Below are 19,935 nucleotides of genomic sequence, written 5' to 3' on the forward strand. Positions count from 1 at the left end.
GCTTCCCAGGCCCCTGACAGAGCATCTCAACTGGAGCTGATTTGGTTAAGTCCCAAAACAGCTTGTCACATCTGGAGTTGTTCTACTCTGTAGGATGCATCTAAATGTGCCACAGTACACAGGACAACTCTCCGAAAGAAAACCACTGTCCTGCAGAGCCCATGGACCTGGCAGACCTGCTGGCAATCTTACTGGTAGCAGGCTAGTAAACATTGTGTGCTCACTTGTGTCTGGAAATGCCTGCCATACTGGGCCTCACCTTTTGCTCAGAAGATTTTGAGTGCCTAAATCTGCCAGTCTAATGCCCCCTACTGAGTATGTCAGTGATGTACTGATGGGCATTTGTATTTAACTCTGTGTGTGTGTGTGTGTGTGTGTGCGCGCGCGCGCGAGCGTCATGTGTATTGGAGGGATAGAACTCAGGTTGCTAGACTTGTGCCTACCAAGTGCCTTTTCCTGTTAACCCACTTTCTTTTTTTTGACCCCAGTGAGAAAGTGAAGTGTTTTAGGGTCACCCTGGAGCCTTATCACAAGGACCGAGCTGTCCTATTATTCCCTGAGGCTCGCTTTCCCTTGTTTTCTGCTCCTGTTGTAACAGCCAGTCCTGCTTGCACTTTAGCATCAACTCTGGGGAGAGTTCCCCTGGGCTTCTTGGTTCCTAGAAACCTGTGACTGGGAGGGAGCTCCCATTTGCAGCTTTGTCACCTCCGTGATGGAGACCTAAGGCCACCAAGACTCTAGGACCCTGTTGCACCTTATAAGCAGTGATGCTGCTAGGTACAGAAATTGTTAACAGTGAGCTCATTCCTGGGGACCATAAAGCCTGACTCTGGGTGACTTCTGATGGGAACATTTCTGTTAGAGAAACTGTTGGAAGTGGCTCACTTCAGCCTGAACTGCAGCCTTCCCCACCCTCTGGGGCCTCTTTAATCCTGTTTATTGTAAACCAGAGAGGCAGCAGAGTGGCCTTTCCTTCCTCCCACGGTATCTGTTTACTTTCTTCATTTATTGGGAAACTGAAATGACACAGTGAACTAAGGTGTCTCATGGCAGGCTGCTGCAGGGAGACCTGGTGTTCTCTGGCTTTGTTCAACCCTCCTGGACCTTGGTTTCCTCACATTAGCACGTGGCTGTGCAGGCACTAGGTTGATGGTCTTCTCTACATTCCACTTGAGCTGCGCAGTGAGAAAGGAGTCACCATGCAGTGGGCACGCCTTTCAGGCTTTCCCTGTGTTGTTCCTATTACTGGAGGCTTATCTTTCATCTTTACCTGCTAACCTCAGCTCTGAAACCCTGGCTGTAGCATCAGTGTCCCTAGATGTCTATCCTTCTCTATAGAGTGCTCTTGTAGTCCTTTTTCAGAGATACTGGCAGCTGCCAATTGAGTCTTGTCTGACACATTTCCCACTCTGCTCCAGGACACTTCAGGAGGCTCATTCCATACCTGTAGACTGAGCTGGTGCCTGCAGACATTCTCTATGGATACCTCACAGAGGTCTGCTTGACAGTTGGATATAGGTCCAAGGGTCTTGCTAAACCAGTCTGCATGGCTGCATGGGGTAGGCAGAGCCAGTTGGGGAGACATACTGGGAGGTTCCTGTCAGATGCTCCTGTCAGAAAGTCCAGAGCATCTGAGACCACTGTTTTGTGGGGCACTTACTCTATTTTAGGACAGTTCAAAAATAACTGCATGCTGGCCACAGAGACCACAGTGGGTAAAGGGCTTGCCCTGTTTCACTGGGATTTGCACATCTAATTGTATGTCTTAAAGCTAAAAGCAAAACCTGTCTCTTTAATTACCTGTCCCCAGCAGTGGCAGCAGGGATGCACACCCTAAAACTCCAAGCTGGGAGAGCTGACTGCCAGTCTTCCAGCCCTGATAGTGGTTGCCCACATCACTGAGTATGTCCCCATTTGGCAGTGCCTGGGGAGTAAGGGTGGACCCTGACCTTGAATCAGATACTGTGGCTCAAATCTCTTTGCTTGTAACCACCCATCCTAACTTAATTCTCCTTTCCTTTAAAGTTAAAATTTTAATTAGGAGAACTACTCTTAGACAAAAACAAAGTACCCAACAACCTCCCCTTCCTTCTGGCCATTGTTCCTTCGTATCAGTGTGAATAGGCCAGGTGTCCCAGGTGCTGGCAGCTCAGGGTTCTGGTCTTCTTAGGGCTGCCTGGGATGATCTCTTTGAGGCTAGGTTTTTGCCATTTTTTCAGTGAGTTATCTGAGGCTGAGAATGCTAAAGGTTTGTTATCTTACATTTGCTGTTGTCTAGCTACATCCTGAGCCAAGATATCAAGGCAGGGAGTGGGAGTTTGTCTTTTCACACTTTCTTGCTTACTGTGGCTGTGGCCCAGTGTGCTCCTGATGAGTGGGGATACATATTGGGCACTGCTATGCATGGGCCTATGGTGCCATTGCAGGCCCAGTCTCTGCCGTCCTAGCACCTCCTAGCCCATTGAGGTTACAGATAGTATAAGGTAATGCTGAGCTCTTAGCATCCTTGATACTCTGGGTCTTTCAGTGTTAGAGGAACTGCTCTTCCCCAGAGTGGCTGTTTTGTTTTGCTTTGTTTCAAGACTGTTTCTCTGTTTAATAGCCCTGGCTGTCACTTTGTAGACTAGGCTGGCCTCCAACTCATAGAGATCCACCTGCCTCTGCCTTCTGGTTGCTGGGATTGAAGGCACATGCTGTATCACACCCAGTCAAAAAGGCTTTTCGGCCTCTGACCATATTATATACTCCAAGACTCGTAGACTCGAAGAAGACTATATGCTCGAAGACTCCCTTTACCCACATAGGCATCATGAGAATTTACAACTGATATTAACAGTTCAGTAAAAAAATAAAAGGGCTGGGCATTTGATTCAGTGGTTGATCGCTTGCTTTAACCTTAGGGTCAGTCCCTAGGACCACCAGCAGTAAGAGAGAAAAGGAAAGGAAAGAGGCTGAGTTGAGTATAAGTGGTAGGATGCTTGTCTTGCACTCATAAGGTCTAAGTCCATCCCTTAGAGGGAGAAAAAAATGGCACAGTATCTCTCTCTTCCCATCCTCATCTGATATTATGGGCACCTTTAAGTTTTCTGCACATACTGTCATGTGTGTCCTTTTGAAACTAACAAAGATGACATATTGTAGAAGCCCCTCTGTATCTGGCTTTTTCTGCTGCCCCACCGATGAGCAAGACTACCCTTCTTCATTCCCTTCTCCTCCTTTTCTTAACTTTTTTGTTTTGTTTTGTTTTTATTTCTGTTTTCAAAGACAGAATCTCTTGTGTAGCCCTGGCTGGTCTCAACTCAGAGATCCATCTGCCTCTGCTTCAGGAGTGCTGAGATTAAAGGCCTGTACTATCAAGCCCTATTCCTTTTCCTTCTTCCCCACCCCCTCTACTCCTCAGACAGGATTTCTCTGTGTAGCCCTGGCTGCCTTGGAACTAGCTCTGTAGACCAGGCTGGCCTCAAAACCAGAGACCCGATCTGCCTCCTCTGCCTACTAAGCGCTGGTATTAAAAGTGTGCACCACTGCGCACAGCTTTCCTTCCCCTCTTGCAGTTTCCTACTTGATGTCCCTAAGTAGTCTCTCACATGGAGTTGTTCCTATTTTTGCCTAACTGGGAAGGCCTTGGCCATGCACCCTATCTCAGCACACCCAGGTGCCCCCTTCGTAATTTGGGGCCAAGACTCCCTCTCTCCCTAGCACTCTGCTCCCTTGTTTCTCACACAAATTGGCCATATTCCTACCTCAGGGTTGTTGATACTCCTAATGTCTTCATCTGTATCCGTGTAGCTCACTCACCGCTTCACTGCTTTGGCTTGGTGTTTCTTGCTAAGACTTTCCCTGGCCACCTTTCCCTCACTTCTGGGGGATGTGACTGGCCCCTGCCCACGTCCTCTCATTTCCTTTTTACCTCCTAGGACTTGTATGGTTTCTTACCTACTGCCAGAGTAGTGCCCCTTCAAAAACAGGAATTTCTGTCTGTTTTTTGTACTTATTTCTCCATCCAGAATTTTTATAAGTACCTAGCACACTGAGGCTTTGAAGCGGATCCAGTCTGATAATTCCTAAACCCAGCCTGGCCAGCTCTTGCACCAGGGCTCATGACTACCTTTTTGACAACCTCAGTCCTGCCTTTGGGTCTGAGTTCTCAGCTGTCTCATCTCTGCTCTATCTGGAACCTTGTTCCTTGACAGGGCCTGGGTCTAGCCTCTGTCTTCCTGCGTGGCCTAGGCCTTGGCCTGGAGGTAAGAATGCGTCTCTAGTACTTGGGTAAGCTTTACAGCATTTCTAAACTTCATTTTCTTCATGTAAAAAGGAGGCATAGAAACAGCCACCTTGTGTTGAAGACTGGGATGAGGATATGGCAGGTACTCAGAAGTGACTGTTTCTGTAATGTTTATTACACCCTCACTCTGACACCCTGGGGTCCGACCTGGTAAGGCTGCTTGCCTCTGCTCTTCCTCAGAGGTGGGGACTTGTAATATTGATTGTTCAAAGCCTTTAGGCAACAGGAGGCTGGCCCAAGTTTGATCCCAGAAACCCTGCCCTGCTTAACTTCCTGTAGAAGGAGGGAACAAGCCTGTCACCTGAGAGCCTGGGAAGAAAGGCTTCATGTCATTGGCTCTCTGGCACAGCAGGACTGACTGGAACCACATTTGAGCCTCAGGCTTCCTAGCTGGTATTCCCAAGACAGCCTCAAAGGAGGGTGGGCAATTTGCTATCAGCCTTTGTTCCCAGGCTGACCCTGATTCCTCTGGGTTTCCAGTGTCCCAGCCTTCCCTGCTTCTGTAGGTCTCAAGCAGCTGCTCCTACTCCTAGATGTCTGTGTGTTGGGGGGAGCTGAGGGTTTACATCGAGTGGTTCCCAGGCCTGGCCTCTTTTAGGCTCAGGCCTCAGTTGCTCAAGAGTGACTCTTCTCTGCCCCTGTACTTCCTGCCTACGTGTCTGCTCTCTGCTTCCATCTATGGCACATCCATAGGGGGCAAGACAGCCATGAGCAGACACAGACATCTGACTCCCTGCCCCTCACTGATGTCCTCTCCCCTCCCCACTGCCCATCCTTGTGGATGTTTCTGTTTACCAAGCATATTCTCACGTTGGGGCCTTTGCTGGTCCCCTTTACCTCGATCCACTATGAGCTTTTTTTGAAGTTTCACTGCTATAAGGCCCATTTCTGGACACCTACCTCAGGCAGCAGCTCTGCCTTGTCTCTCCCAGCTCTCACCTTCCTTGCCCAGCCTTTCCTGTTTCTCTTTATCAGATGTTCTGTTTTTGGCCCACATAATCCAGCTACTTGATGATAGTTCAAAGTTTGGGCTTGTTTTTAATGCTTGTGTGTCGGAGCTTGGTATGGAACCCAGGGCCTTGCATGTGATCGGCAAGTTGTTTTTTTTCCTACAGACGAGTGGGTCTGTAGGCTCACAAGGCTGTGCTCCCCTCGCTGCAGTCATCTGCAGACCATTTCATTCCTGTACCAAGAAATGCCACACTTTAGCTGTCACTCTTCATTTCCTCAGTCTGCTTTCTGTCTTTCTGGGCATTTCTTATAAATAAAATCTACACTAGACTCTCCTTTGTGCTTGGCAGGACTTAGCGGTAATGTGTTCAAGGTCAGTAGCATTCTTCAGTAAGTGCTTCCTTTTATTACTAAAGGGCACTCACTGCACCTCAGGAGCAGACCACAAGTATTTACCCTCACCATTAGGGTGTTTGGGTTGCTTTTGCTTTTTAACTACTGTGAACTGTGCTGCTTGGCACATTTATATGCAGGTTTTTTGTTGGGTGTAGACCTAGGAGTAGAATTACTAGGTCACATGGTAATGAGGAACTCCTGGCCTCACAAGCCCAATAGGACTTCAGCTGCCAGGTTTTCCTGCCTTTTGCGCCTCTGAGCCAGTGTGGCAACCTGGGGCTTTCACTTAGCTAGACAGCTTGGATTGCAGCTTGCTTAGTGAGTCCTGAACTCTGAATCTTGCTGGAGCCCCAGTGTCACCAACTATAAGAAAGGGTGACAGAGATTCATAACCACTGAGGCTGTGAAGCAGGCACCACCTGACCATAGCCCTCTCAGGCCCTCACCCCAAAGCATGCATCTGATAGGTAACCCATGTTTCTTGGGTTCTTGGTTTTAGGGTGTGGGAAGGTCACATCTTGGCTGTCTACATGACTATCCATCCTGGTAGTGGGGTACACTGGATGGAGATGCTGTCACACACCTCCTCCTTCCCATGCCTGACCCTTCCTGAGCACCAGTTCTGCCAGGGTGGGGGTGGGTGGGGACTGTGCACTGCTGTCACCCCATATCTTGCTGAGCCCCCCACAGAAGCTAGATGAAGTTTAGACGAGCTGCTTTCAGAGTCCCCACTACATAACAGCCACTTCACTTTAGAAATGCTGTCTTGTGGGCTGGAGAGATGGCTCAGTGGGTAAGAGCACCGATTGCTCTTCCGAAGGTCATGAGTTCAAATCCCAGCAACCACATGGTGGCTCACAACCATCCGTAATGAGGTCTGACACCCTCTTCTGGTGTGCCTGAAGACAGCTACAGTGTACTTATAATAAATAAATAATAAATAAATCTTAAAAAAAAAAAAAAGAAAAGAAAAAAAGAAATGCTGTCTTGTTCCAGGGCAGGAAAGTTGGAATCTCACCTGGTATCAACGAACCTTCGTTTTTCCTATAGACAGTGGCTGGTCGGCTTTCCCCAGCACCCTGAGCAGGCTGTGGTGACTACCAACTTTCCGGTTCTTTAAATGGTGCCTGGCACCTGGGAAGCAGCATGTAGCATTAGCTGATGTGGTTATTGTCGTTAGAGGAGTTTGGCTGAACCCAGCTGTGGGCCCAATAGACTGGTGGGAGGTCTGGGGAGCTAGCCTAGCCTTGGCCACTTATCTGTACAGTGAGTTGAGTGAGTTCCTCCTGGGAAGATTAAAGTGAGAGTCACATAAAGTGGGCAGCAGGAACCTGGGAGTACAGGAACAGCCAAGGTCAAGGAGCAGGGAGTAGAGGCTCAGCACGTCAGTGCTCCTAAAAGGCTAGCCACCCTAGCCTTTCCTCACCCAAGGGCTGCTTTTTGATACTTCATTTCTCATTTCATGCTTTTTGTGTGTTTATAATCATGTCATTGTCGTCATCTCCTTCTCCTCCTTTTTTTTTTTTTTTTTTTTTTTTTTTTTTTTTTTTTTTTTTTTTTTTTTTGGTTTTTTTTTTTTGGTTTTTCGAGACAAGGTTTCTCTGTGTAGCCTTGGCTGTCCTAGAACTCACTCTGTAGACCAAGCTGGCCTCGAACTCAGAAATCCACCTGCCTATGCCTCCCAAGTGCTGGGATTAAAGGAATGTGCCGCCACTGCCCGGCTATGTCTTACAGAAACACTGGCAGCAGGCTCCTTGCCCTGTCTGTGATAGGACTGGAATGGGGGCTCCATATTAGCCTCAAGTTCACCTGTCCCATGTTCCTCTATGGTGTCTCTGCAGGGAGGAGGTGCAGGAGAACTGTGTACGATGGCGGAAGAGGTTCACCTTTGTGTGTAAAATGAGTGCTAATCCGGCCACAGGCCTTCTGGACCCCTGCATCTTTCGAGTGTCTGTGCGCAAGGTGAGGTGGGTTCATGTGACTGAGCCTAGGGACTGTGAGCTCAGAGCTGAGGATGTGTGAGGGGCTGACGACCTGTGGTTTTAGGCCCCTTTCCTACCGTGTCCACTCCAAGGAGAATTGTGGGTTGCTTTTGTGTTCTTTAATCTTTGTGCTTTTGGGAGATCTGTAAGAGGCCAGGATTCCCTAGTCATGCTTTATATGTCTCTGTCTTTCTGCAGGAGCTGAAAGGTGGCAAGACATATTCCAAGGTAAGAGGGCCGCGCGGTGCGGGAGCCTTGTTTCACACACTCCCTTCCTTCTTCCTTTTCCTAGGATTTCACCAGTCAGGCTAGGGATTAACAAGAGCTTAACAAGACCGCCCAGCCATTGCTTCCCAAGGTCAAAGGGGTGTGCAACCATACCCAGCTTCAGTACTCTATGTTTTGCTAGAGATTGAACCTAGAGCCTCACACATGCTAGGCAAGTCCTCTGCCATTGCCTCTGGTTTTCTAAGGAAAAAAGAAACACACATACAAAACTGAATGAAGTGTACATGACTTAGGGGAAGGAAAGTGAGTGTTGTGCTCATAAGCAGCAGTTGTTCAAATTGATGACAGACTCTGCAGCTTGGGCTTTTTACTCACCCAGTGTGTCCTGAGACTCTTTCCCGATCACCTCAGCTTTCTGTATTCTTTCTAATGGCAGCAGCGTCTCACTGTGTGCTGGGGATACAGAGTCAGCCCTTCACTACTGTGGTAGACCTGTGTTGATCCCAGGTCTTCATTAGTGCCTGTCTTCCACCGCCACCTCCTCCCCTGGCTTCAGCCCTATGATTAAAAGCTTCTCTATGGGAACAAGTGGGAGAAGATGGCCTGGCTTTAAGTGAGCCTGTTCTGTCCTCCATCTCTGTTCCGGGGTACTCTCGGTCAGCCCAGCACAGGTGGGGCTGTACCTTCACCCCACCTCTCACCCTGTGGAATACCTGAGATGAGGGGAACATGGGCTCAGACATTCCCACTGCCAGAACTCCAGAAGCCCAGAGCTCTTCTTCATGTGTGCCCTGGCCCAGGATTGGAGGGGCTGTCAGAGGGCAGGTGTCTCCTCTTTACTCATGAGTAAGGACTGCCAGTGTATAACCAAGGACCCTCCAGCCCACATCAGATGCTGCCAGACCTTTTCCTGCTGTTCCATAGCAGATCCTCACCATGGGCTTTATCCCACTATGCAGACAAGGAAACCAATACACTCAGAAGGACTAAACTGTAAAATGGGGTCCCTCTGAGTCATTACAAAGGCTTGAATCCAAACCCACTTTTCAGATCCTGAAACCTTTGCCCCTAAAACACTGTAGTCGAGATTTGTATGTAACTGGTGCACAATAAATGTCCAGTTAGTTTGCTACCCAGGCACTCCCTTCCTCTCTCTATTCAGGTAGACGTGGAGTCCACCTGACTCTCCTGTGCTGCTCTCTCTCTGTGCTTTCTCTCTCTGTCTCTCACGTACACATATCCCAGAAAGAACAGCCCGGCTCCTGGGTTCATGTCCTTACGATAGCCTCTTCCCTCCACCAGGACTTCATGGTGATCCTGCCCTGCCTGCTCTGTAGTATCTCATCCCCCTACCCTGACACCAAGTTCCCACGGGCCTTCCTTCTCCTCTGCCTGCTCTTCTGTCAGCTCCCTACAGCATGGCCTTGTTTCCCTGGGAACAATGTGTCTGTGTCACAAACAACAATGTCTTTTCATCTCGGGCACACTGGCCATAGTGCACCCTGGGACTGCACACAAAGGGTGCTTTGTGCCTCATGTGAGCTTCTTGCTCTGCCACGTTGGTGCTGCTGACCAGGATCCTGTCCTTGAGTCCTGGTTATACAACAGTCAGTGGGGCTGTGGTGTGAGCCTGCTCTCCCCGCCCTCCCCAAGTTAACCCTCTGTTGCATCTGCTGCCCAGTGGCCTTCCTCCCTGCAGCCTCCCACAGTTTTTTTTCCCCCCTCCCAGCTGGGTTTCACTGACTTGAACCTGGCCGAGTTTGCAGGCTCAGGCTCCACCGTGCGCTGCTGCCTATTGGAAGGATACGACACCAAGAATACCCGCCAGGACAACTCCATCCTCAAGGTACCAGGGCTCTGCCACCACTTCTGCCTTAACAATGGGTAGGGGCAAGTATATCTCCTCATCAGAAACACAAGTTATCAGAGATGTTGGGAGGATGTGGGCCCTGAGTCATGGCCTCAGTTTTCTCATACATGGTTGGGTGTGACCCCCATCTTCAGTAAGGGCTTGATAAGCACCTTTGTCAGTCCTTTTTAATCTCGTGACCCTAACAGCAAGCACAGCCTATACATGTGGTGTCTGTTATTACATCCAAGTTTGAATACAGGGAGTAGTGACAGCATAAATTCCATCATTTATGCCCTAGGTCATAAGCAGAATTGGCATTAACCCACTAGTCATGTAACCACACAGCCTAGGCCTTAATTGTTGCCCTTCCTGATCTGAGCCCTACTGGCTCCTGGTGAAGTATCAAGTGAGCAGCAGAACTCATGTCCTGGAACCATGCACACCGTGCAGGGGTAGTGCAGCACCGTGCAGGGGTAGCGCTCTAGGGGCTGCAGGTTTCCAGGAGCCCAGGCAGCTTCTTCGCTCAGCCAGCTGCCCATCTGCCTTCTTAGGAACAAATATCTAGGTATCTGTACTAGCACACTTCTTCATCCCTTTCCACAACCTCTTACAGGCTGACCAAGAAAACAGGTTTGCCTAAACACTGTCTGAGCTGACCTAGGAGTGGCCAGCTGTGCCTGGCACAGAGCTGGCCGTGAGGTAATTGACAGGACCTGAGAAACATCCGAGTAGGTTCAGGCTGGTAATGTGGTGGCATGCTGTGTAATCCCAGAATTTCAGGCAATCATGAGTCTGAGCCAGCCTGAACTATATACAGCAAGATGATATCTGTCTTTTAAAAAAAATGGTGATACATGCCCCTAATCCCTGCACCCAGGAGTCAGAGGCATGTGGGTTTACATGAGTTCTAGGGCAGTTGGGACTACACAAGTCCATGTAGAAAGAAAGAATTGGAAGGTCCAGATTGGTTGGTGGAAAGTCTTCCCCAGTAGGCCTGTGCACTCAGGACAGTGGAAAGAGGCCTGGGACCAGGGGGTTCAGGTTCAAGGCCTGCCCTCCTATATCCTGTCTGCTGAGTTTTGGGAAGTCAGTTGTTCTCTTAGTCCCTCTTTTCCTTTCCTTTCCTTTCCTTTTCTTTCCTTTCCTTTCCTTCCCTTCCCTTCTTCCTTCCTTCCTTCCTTCCTTCCTTTTTCTTTCTTTCAGTATATATATATATATATATATATATATATATATATATATATACACACACACACACACACACACACACACACACGTATATATATGAGTACACTGTAGCTGTCTTCAGACACCAGAAAAGGGCTTCGGATCCCATTACAGATGGTTGTGAACCATCATGTGATTGCTGAGAACTGAACTCAGGACCTATTAGGAAGAGCAGTCAGTATTCCTAATCACTGAGCCGTCTCTCTAGCCCTGTCCTATTAGTCTTTCTTGCTACCCTCAACCTGTAGCTGAAGTGTCAGCTTCTTTGTAGACTGCTGTCATGGCTGAGTGAAATGATCCACAAGCCCTGAAGTGATCCACCACTGAGATCCTGAGTGGTCTGGGATCTGAGCTCTCCTTTCCATCTTGTTATTCTCTGCCTTCACTCCATCTCAGCTGTGTTTGGGGACTCAGACTACCATATTTATACCATTGGCAGTGTCATTGCAGGTGGGTGTCAAGTTCCATACTGGTGGCATATTTTACTTCATTTTCCAAAAACTTTTGCCTGGTGGTGGTGATGCACACCTTTAATCCCTGTACTAAGGAGCCAGAGACAGGTGGATCTCTGAGTTTAAGGCCAGCCTGGTCTATAGAGTGAGTACCAGGACAGCCAGGGCTACACAGAGAAACTTTGTCTCTAAAAACCAAAAAGAGAAAAACCTTTCAGGCAGCTCCTGCCTGGTGGCCCTATAAGTATCCCTTCTCCCTGTAGGGCTCCTGAGTCCTGTTCCCAGCTCAAAGTTCTGCTCTTACATACCTAGGCAAAGCAAATGTGACTGAATATGGCCTCTGGAGCTCCCAGTCTAGTTATAATTTAATATTGCAGGAGCTGACTTGCTCCCCTCGGGTGCAACATACCAGCCAAGTGACCTTGGTCGGTCAGTCAGTTGGTCGGTCTGTCTGTCTATCTATCTATGTTTTTCAAAGCAGAGTTTCTCTGTGTAGTCCTTGTTGTCTTCTAACTCACATTGTAGATCAGGCTGGTCTTGAACTCACAGAGATCCACCTGCCTCTACCTCCAGAGTGCTGGGATTCAAGGCATGGGCAACACTCCCGGCTTCTTCCACTTGGCTACTCATTCTGTCCTCCACACAGGATACAGGCTTCATGGTGGCCAGGTATCTTAGTTAGAGTTTTACTGCTGTGAACAGACACCATGACTAAGGCAAGTCTTATAAAGGAAAATGTTTAATTGGGGCTGGCTTACAGATTCAGAGGTTCAGTCCATTATCATCAAGCAGGGAACATGGCCACATCCAGGCAGGCATGGTGCAGGATGAGCTGAGAGTTCTACATCTTCATCTGAAGGCTGCTAGCAGAAGACTTACTTCCAGGCAGCTAGGATGAGGGTCTTAAGCTTACACCCTCAGTGACACACCTACTCCAATAAGGCCACACCTCCTAATAGTGCCATTCCTGGGCCAAGCATATACAAACCATCATAGCAGGTGACATGGGAAGAGGAGAGTTGAGATTGGAGCTCAGAGGCTGCCCTGAGCTGATGTTAGCAGTTGGTAGTGATTTCTACCTTCTTCCCATAGGTCACCATTGGCATGTTCCTGCTCTCTGGAGACCCGTGTTTCAAGACGTGAGTGTCATTCTAGCTATAAGTGGGGGCCATGAGATAGCTTCTTCCTTTCTCTAGGTTCTGGGGTGTCCCGTCTCCACTTGATCCTGAGATTGGGGCACCCTAGTCACATACCCCTTTGTCCTCCCAAGGCCACCATCTACTGCCAAGTCCATCTCCATCCCAGGCCAGGACTCCTCCCTGCAGCTGACATGTAAAGGCGGTGGGACCAGCAGTGGTGGCAGCAGCAGCACCAATTCCCTAACTGGATCCCGCCCCCCTAAGGCCCGGCCCACCATCCTGGGCTCAGGTACCATCTTCATCTGCCTATCTCTCCCCTACCTGTGACCTCAGCTTCTCCCCTGAGCATCCAAGGAGATGCTTATCAAGAGATGGGTGCAGGCATGGTAGCTCACACCTTTAGGTCCTTCACTCAGAAGATAGGCAAAAGGATCTATGAGTTCCGGGCCAGCCTGGGGTATCAGTGAGACATTGTCTCAAACAGAGGGTGATAGGGTGGTAGAAGGGGCAGCATGCTTCTGCTGGTGCTGCCATTGATCATGAGTGAGTAGCATGATAGCCCCAACCCACACACTGTCCTGAGATACTCAGCACTGGGAGGTGGAGAAGCTCTAAGATGATTAGTGAGCAGATAGCACATGTGACCCTCCAGACCTGAGACCTGGGATGGGCCTAAATACCAGGGTTTGCCTTTTCCCTACGCCTAGCTTTCTTGTAGACCCAGCAAGCCAGGTGAGGTCCAGAGCAGAAAGCTGCTGTTGCTGCCTGCCTTGACTTGGTGTGCATAGTCATAGTTGCCCTTGAGTAAACTAAAAGACAGTTCTCTTTTGGGCAAAGTGGTACTTGAAGACCCATGTGTCTTAGCAACTGGTTCCCCTGCCACATGCACAAAACATGTTGATAACCTGAGCTGGTTTGGCACGTGCATGTAATCCCAGAGTGGGAAGGTAGAGGCAAGAGGATCAGAACTTCAGTCTACTTAGTAAATGCAAAACTGGCCTGGACTACATAGGACCCTATCTTAAAATAAAAAATGGGCATGGTGGTGCACATCTTTCACCCCAGAAGTTGGAGGCGGTTGGATCTGAGTTAGAGGCAGCTTGGTCTTTATAATGAGTTCTAGGCCATTTGCCTAGTGAGACCCTATCTCAAAAACCAAACAAAACCCTACCTGGCTTTGGTGGGGATCTGGGCAGACCTTAGTTCATCCAGTCACCTGGTTATACACACTCATCTCTGGTGTGGAGGAGGAAAGGGTGAATCCAGTCCGCCCCTCCTGTGTTGGTTGGCAGGACTGGGATGTATGCACTCTAGGTCCACACCTAGGCCCACCTAGTTCTCTTGTGTTTGTAGCTGGGAAGCGCTCGGGAAATTTGCTTTGAAATGACCTGGAACATCCTCCACCCAGATCCACCCTTTCTCAGATTTGTCCATGAACCTGAGCTCTTGCCAGTTTCAAGGCCTTTAGTATGCCATCCCTGTGCTGTGTCTGGAAAACCCTGTGCCTGCTGCCTTCTGTCTCCCCTCCTTGGTGTCCTAACATGGCATTAGGCAATCTGAGAAGAGCCTTCCCTGACCCACAGATTGACCAGTCCCTGCGTGTATGCTGCCTTTGCTTCACACCACTCACTGTGGTTGTGGATAACTGGCTAAGATTTTGTCCTCAAAGGTCTGTGACAGATGCTCCCAACAGCTGTTTATGGAGTGGGTAGCCTGGGTACTAAGGGTAACATGTGGCTTGCAGCACATTGCTGCTCTTCTAGCCCTTGGTCTTCAGTCTGCAGGGTGGAGCCACAGTGCCCCGTGGAAGGCTTGTTGAGAGTTACAAGTGAGGTAGCACCTTAATGTTGCTTTACTCCCCTCCCCAGGACTACCAGAGGAGCCAGACCAGAGCCTGTCCAGTCCTGAGGAGGTGTTCCACTCTGGCCACTCCCGTAACTCCAGCTATGCCAGCCAACAGTCCAAGCTATCTGGTGAGTGGTCAGGACTTACACTTGGGACCTCTCATAGCCCTGGGCCCCTGTAATCACCTTCCCAATATTGCCCACCCCCCAGGTTACAGCACAGAGCACTCTCGCTCCTCCAGCCTGTCTGACTTGACACACCGCAGAAATACATCTACTAGCAGTAGCGCCTCTGGTGGCCTCAGCATGGCTGTAGAGGGTCCTGAGGGCATAGAGAGGGAGCATCGGCCCTCTGAGAAGCCACCCCGCCCTCCTGAGAAGCCCCCACGCCCTCCACGCCCCATGCATCTGTCAGATCGCTCTTTTCGGTGAGTTTCATTGTTTGGGGCTCCCTGGTAAATAGTCCTTACAGTGTTCCCTCCAGTTCTTTGCATCTCACCACACAGGGTTAGACAGAATAGATTCCCCATCTCAGCGTGCTGAATGGTTATGATTTAACCAACTGCTAACTGTAAAAGCACATCCCTGGGCTAGGTGTGTGTACCCTTGCTTAGACAATGCTGTCGTTTGTGGGTTTGTTATTAGTCTGTAGACCCAACAGACCTAGTTCAAGCCTTACATCTGCTGCACACTCGTCGTTTGGCTTCACGAAGGTTCCTTAACCCCTTAGTCCTAGTCTGTTGTCTGTCAACACCTGCCCCTGAGGGTGAATGGGATCGCTAAATGAAGTGCATATGGAATGTGCATAGAATGTTCTAGAGCTGTAGGTGCTGGAGTTATCCTTGTTTTGTTGCTGAACCTGTCACTATGCTGTCATTATTCTGTCCCCCTCCCCCAAGGCGAAAGAAGGACTCAGTGGAGAGCCACCCAACCTGGGTGGATGACACTCGCATTGATGCAGATGACATCGTGGAGAAGATAATGCAGAGCCAGGACTTCACTGATGGCAGCAACACTGAGGGTGAGCTGCCCGCTCCAAGCCAGCCAGGGTGATGGTGGCCTCCAGAGGCTATCCGTGTCCCTCTCAGCCTTATTCCCCCATTATGTCCCCACAGACAGTAACCTTCGGCTATTCGTGAGCCGTGATGGCTCCACCACACTGAGTGGCATTCAGCTGGCCAACAGGTAGGGGCTAGGGACAGGGAGGTGTGGTAAGGCAACCATGGGATCCCTGGCCTTGCTTTAAACATTCTTGTTACCAGTGACCTTGGGCCCACCACCTTCAGAGTTCTTTGCTAACTGTGCCTTCCCATAGGCCTTTGTGCAAAGTGATCTGCAGGATTTCTGGTTTCCCAGGCCTTTGAGCCAGTGAGTGAGAGAAGTGCCCAGTATGCAAGGGCGTCCTGGGGCGTGTCCTTGTGTTCCAAAGAGTTAGAAATATGGCTTTGGAACTTCTGGATCCAGAGCACAAAAACTTTAGGGTGTGTCTTGTGCTGCTCTGCTGACCCCTGCTGGCTGAGGCTAGAAATTACAACCACCCTCTACCATCAGCCCCAGGCTGTCCAGGGTGGAAGAGCAAGAAACCACAGGGACTCCTCACAAAGGTGAGAAAGCCCCTTAGACCGTTTGCAGAATGAGAAGCTGAGATTAGAGGAGGGGAACTAACGTGGTTTCTGTAAGACCTAAGCATCAAGGAGAATATGTATGGCCCCTTCCCTTTCTTACGCCTTCTTACTGAGTCTTCACAGTCCTCCAAACCCGTTTTCATTTGTCAGATGACACAGGGCACAGTTTCTCCTTGCCAGGGTTACTATGAGAGGGCTGGTCCACCCAAGTGGGTACACAGCAGCCGTCCAGAGAGGACTAGGCACGGTTGTGAACCCCACCGACTCTGATGCTATTTCTTTCACCCTGAGCAAATAACTGAACACCTCTGAGGCCTCAGTTTCTGCCGGTCTCTAAGAGACTGGCAGAGTAATTGCATGTGAAGTCCCCACAAGGGCCTGGCCAGGGGATTGCTTGGTAACTGCAGCTCACCTTTCTCCACCCTTCAGAGTCTCCTCCGGAGTCTACGAGCCAGTCGTGATTGAGAGCCACTGAAGGACCCGGGTATCCAGCTGAAGAAGGGTCCTGCCATCTCTGACACCCAGGCCAGTGGCATCCCTGGAGGAGCTGGGACCTGCCCTTCGGATCTGCTCTGCATTGCATCTGTGCCTCCTCTTATTCTAGCCACACTGGCCCCCAAAGCGTCATTCCATTGTCCTCCCATCCACCCTGGAACCACTGGTCCTGGGTGCCACTGTGAATATTGTCCTCCGAACCACTAGAAAATGGGGCAAGATGAAGCTAGCCAGGACTGCCCTGACTGTAGAGGACCTGAGCCCAGCAAAGGACACACAGCCATTCCACGTTGGGTGCTTGTGGCCTGCCCCATCCCTCCATCCCCCGTGATCCATTTCAGGAGCAGCAGCTTCAGCCAGGCTGACAGGGCACTTGCTCCATTGTCCTTGCCCTTCAGGAGCTGGGCCACCCAGAATCCTGCTACCTGTGACCCTCTGCTTACTGCTTCACTGTCTTTTCTTTGTATCCTGAGGAGACCTGCGGGCAGCTTTCTCCTGGGAGCCCAGACCTCAAACCCCACTCTCTGGATTGAGACCCTGCCTCCTTAACTGTTCTGCTGCCCTGCAGCCTGCACTTTGCACATGCTTGTCCCCAGCACAACCACTGACCCTTGCCCCTACCCTCCTCCAGGACTTCTGGGTGCTATCTACTGTGCAACCAGACCTAGGGAACAGTAGCCCGGCTGGAACGTGGCACTACCCCTTCCCTCTAATTATCCCCAGCTCAGACCCAAGACCAGAGCCTAGAAAGGCCTGAGCATCATGGTGCCATCTGCCCGGGGCTGGGTCCTGAGCAGCTGGCCTTCCTGCAGGAAAGGAAGGGTGAGGCCCAGCCGGGCTGGGTAAGCAAAGGCCTTTTCCTCTGCTCTCATGTCAGCAGGCCTGGGCTGGATTCCAGGCTAGAGAGTCAGTCAGCCAGCCAGGTGGACTGTGACTGGATGAACTGGAGCTGGCTTGCTGCCAGACAAGCCTCAGCCCTCCTGGGCAAGGGGCATGCTTTCCGTGGGGAGTCTGGCCCTGTGCCCAACCTGGGCTTCCCCTTAATACCGACCCTCTTGGTACCTCCGCAAACCCCAGCACTTTCTGTCTGTCCTGTAATTTGCTTAAAGGAGAGTATAGGCTGCCAGCTCAGCCCTGGATAAACTCCCACTCCTTTAAGTTCCACTCATTTTGTATCAACCCAGCAGGCTGGCGTTTCCTTGGCCCTTAAGGTGTTTTTCTTCTCCTGAGTTCACAGTTCTTGTATTCCTTCCACCCCAACAAGGGGAGATAGGTGCCTCTGTTCCCCACTCCACCTGCACCCCAGCAGGGCTGAGGATAGGCAGGTATGGGACACTGTTTCTGTGGGTGGGGATGGCTGGACTCCCCAGGTCGGGATGTTCCTTGCTTAGTTTGTGTCTTTCTCAGCTGGCAGAAGTTGGGGCTGTGGCCTTGGAGCTGCCTGGTATTGGGACCAGATCCTTTCTGTGGGTTCTGTTGCAGTTGTTTAATCAGCAGATGAATGTTAGAAGATGCTGCCTAGGCAAGGCAGAACATGGCTAGAGAAGGTTCTGTCAGCTCAGATTCCTTCCTGCCCAGCAGGTACCTGGCACTTTAAGGGACTCTGGCAGCTCTGTTCCTAGGTAAGGTGACCACCCCCGCCCCTGGAAGATGGAGAGAGCACTATTGTGCTTGTCTATGACCTTCCCCAACCAGAGCATTATTTTTAGTCTAGTTTTAAATTCCAGGGCTCCAAACACAAAGCAGTTGGTACTGTCAGGGAGACTGCTTCCAACCAAGAGTCTAACCAAAGCCAGGGTCTGGACTGGACGGTCACTCCAGAAGTAGCCACATCCTCCGATCCAGGCACTGGGCCAGGATAACCAGGCTGAAAACATGGCCATAACCAAATGAACACTGGTGGGATCCAGAGGCTAAGAGCCTTTCCTCCCGTGCTCAGTGATTCTCACGGGTGCCCAGGGCACCTGGACTTCAAATTCTATATACAAAGATAGGATATATTAGAGGTATTTTTGGAAAGGAATTAGTCTATGCAATGCCAGTTTGGGACCTGAAAGACAGTTTATTGTTTCTATTAGAGACATATAAAGATCTGCAATATTTTTAGGGTTCTTTCTGGTTGCCCTACAACTGATCACACTGCATGGTCTGGCAGGATGAGCAGGCCCGTCTTCCTCTGGGGAGGAGCTTTTGCTTTGGTGTTCCTCCTTTCTAACCAGGTTACCCCTGCTCCCCATTCCATGGGCTGTTTGTATTTCTGTCTCAGCTTATAATAGAAAATTATGTCATATGGGGAAATCAGCCTAGTGTCAATGTTTGGTTTGGGGGTGGAATTAAATGTCGATGTTTTTGTTACTGTTCTTTGTTGGTGTTTCTTTTAATCTCATAGCCTGTTGACTTGGGGGCTGCTAATAGAAGCTAGCTATGTATGTGTAAGATGACATGCTGGAGAAAGTATAGGAGGTTAGGGTTCTTCAGTCTGGCCCCAGTCATAAACCTCACCACATACATGCATATGTACATACATACATACACATATTACATGAATGAGTGGGCACTTGACAAAGGTCAGAGATCGTCTGCTAATCTTGTACAACCTTTTATTTGCGATAGGATCTCAACTCTGGTTAGGGGAAAGAACAAACCGTTTTTATTTTGGTATTTACAAGGTTTCATTTAGCCATGTGGTTTAAGAAGACCTGCTACTCATTGCCTCTAGAGCGTTGGGACTACAGACATGCACCACCATGCCCAGCATGAATTAGGGGATTTTTGTTTGTTTGTTTGTTTTTTGTTTTTCGAGACAGGGTTTCTCTGTATAGCCCTGGCTGTCCTGGAACTCACTCTGTAAACCAGGCGGGTATTGAACTCAGAAATCCGCCTGCCTCTGCCTTCCAAATGCTGGGGTTAAAGGCATGCGCCACCACTGCCTGGCAAATTAGAGGGTCTTAAAGCTGGTTGTTTCAGTCAAAGCTCCTGCTTTGGGATAGAGCTCCACTCTTGGTGCCAAGGATTTAGCTACTCTGGGCTTGTGGTGCTAATCATCGAAGAAACTGGTTAAAAATACCCGTCAGGGCACAAAGAGGGAGCTGTTGCCTCGGGATGGTGTAGCGTTGGAGGAAACCATATCTACAGCAGTCATGGGAGTAGTGTTCTAGGTGGGAAACAGAAGAAAAGCATGAAGGTAATTTGGCCCCACGCCCCTTGGTTCTAAGAGGGTCATTCTGAAACCTCTGGCAGTGAACAATGAAGGGGAGCCTAGAAAGTTCCCTAGGAAGCCAGCCAGTGGAAATTCTCACAGCCAGTAGTGGACATTCTACACAGCCTCTTCCATTAACAGTTTCAAGGCCAGAATGTAGAGCCTTTGAATTTTGATGCCTGCTTCACCACCGACTCAGATTATGATCTGTCCCTCTCTGGGACTTCCAACTCTGGGTACATCTCACTCTGGCTTGGGAC

At 49.8% G+C, this 19,935-nt stretch overlaps 1 protein-coding gene across 2 annotated transcripts in view; it reads left to right on the top strand.

The window, feature by feature from the left end:
- Fam102a (family with sequence similarity 102 member A) overlaps positions 1-18,836 on the top strand; it is a 34,096-nt gene extending 15,260 nt beyond the window's left edge. The window contains exons 2-11 of one of the 2 annotated variants that reach the window (XM_031369838.1): positions 7,474-7,594; positions 7,813-7,842; positions 9,572-9,688; positions 12,466-12,512; positions 12,644-12,801; positions 14,381-14,485; positions 14,568-14,784; positions 15,256-15,377; positions 15,472-15,541; positions 16,411-18,835. In XM_031369838.1, coding sequence (XP_031225698.1) covers positions 7,474-7,594; positions 7,813-7,842; positions 9,572-9,688; positions 12,466-12,512; positions 12,644-12,801; positions 14,381-14,485; positions 14,568-14,784; positions 15,256-15,377; positions 15,472-15,541; positions 16,411-16,456 — 1,033 coding nt within the window. In that variant the 3' untranslated portion in view covers positions 16,457-18,835. Of the gene's footprint in view, positions 1-7,473; positions 7,595-7,812; positions 7,843-9,571; positions 9,689-12,465; positions 12,513-12,643; positions 12,802-14,380; positions 14,486-14,567; positions 14,785-15,255; positions 15,378-15,471; positions 15,542-16,410 lie in introns of both variants that reach the window. The other variant, XM_031369839.1, reaches the window with a different exon arrangement.
- Positions 18,837-19,935: the final 1,099 nt, after the last annotated feature.

The sequence above is a fragment of the Mastomys coucha genome, unplaced genomic scaffold (genome assembly GCF_008632895.1).
Source record: "Mastomys coucha isolate ucsf_1 unplaced genomic scaffold, UCSF_Mcou_1 pScaffold15, whole genome shotgun sequence".
Taxonomy (NCBI): Eukaryota; Metazoa; Chordata; class Mammalia; order Rodentia; family Muridae; genus Mastomys; species Mastomys coucha.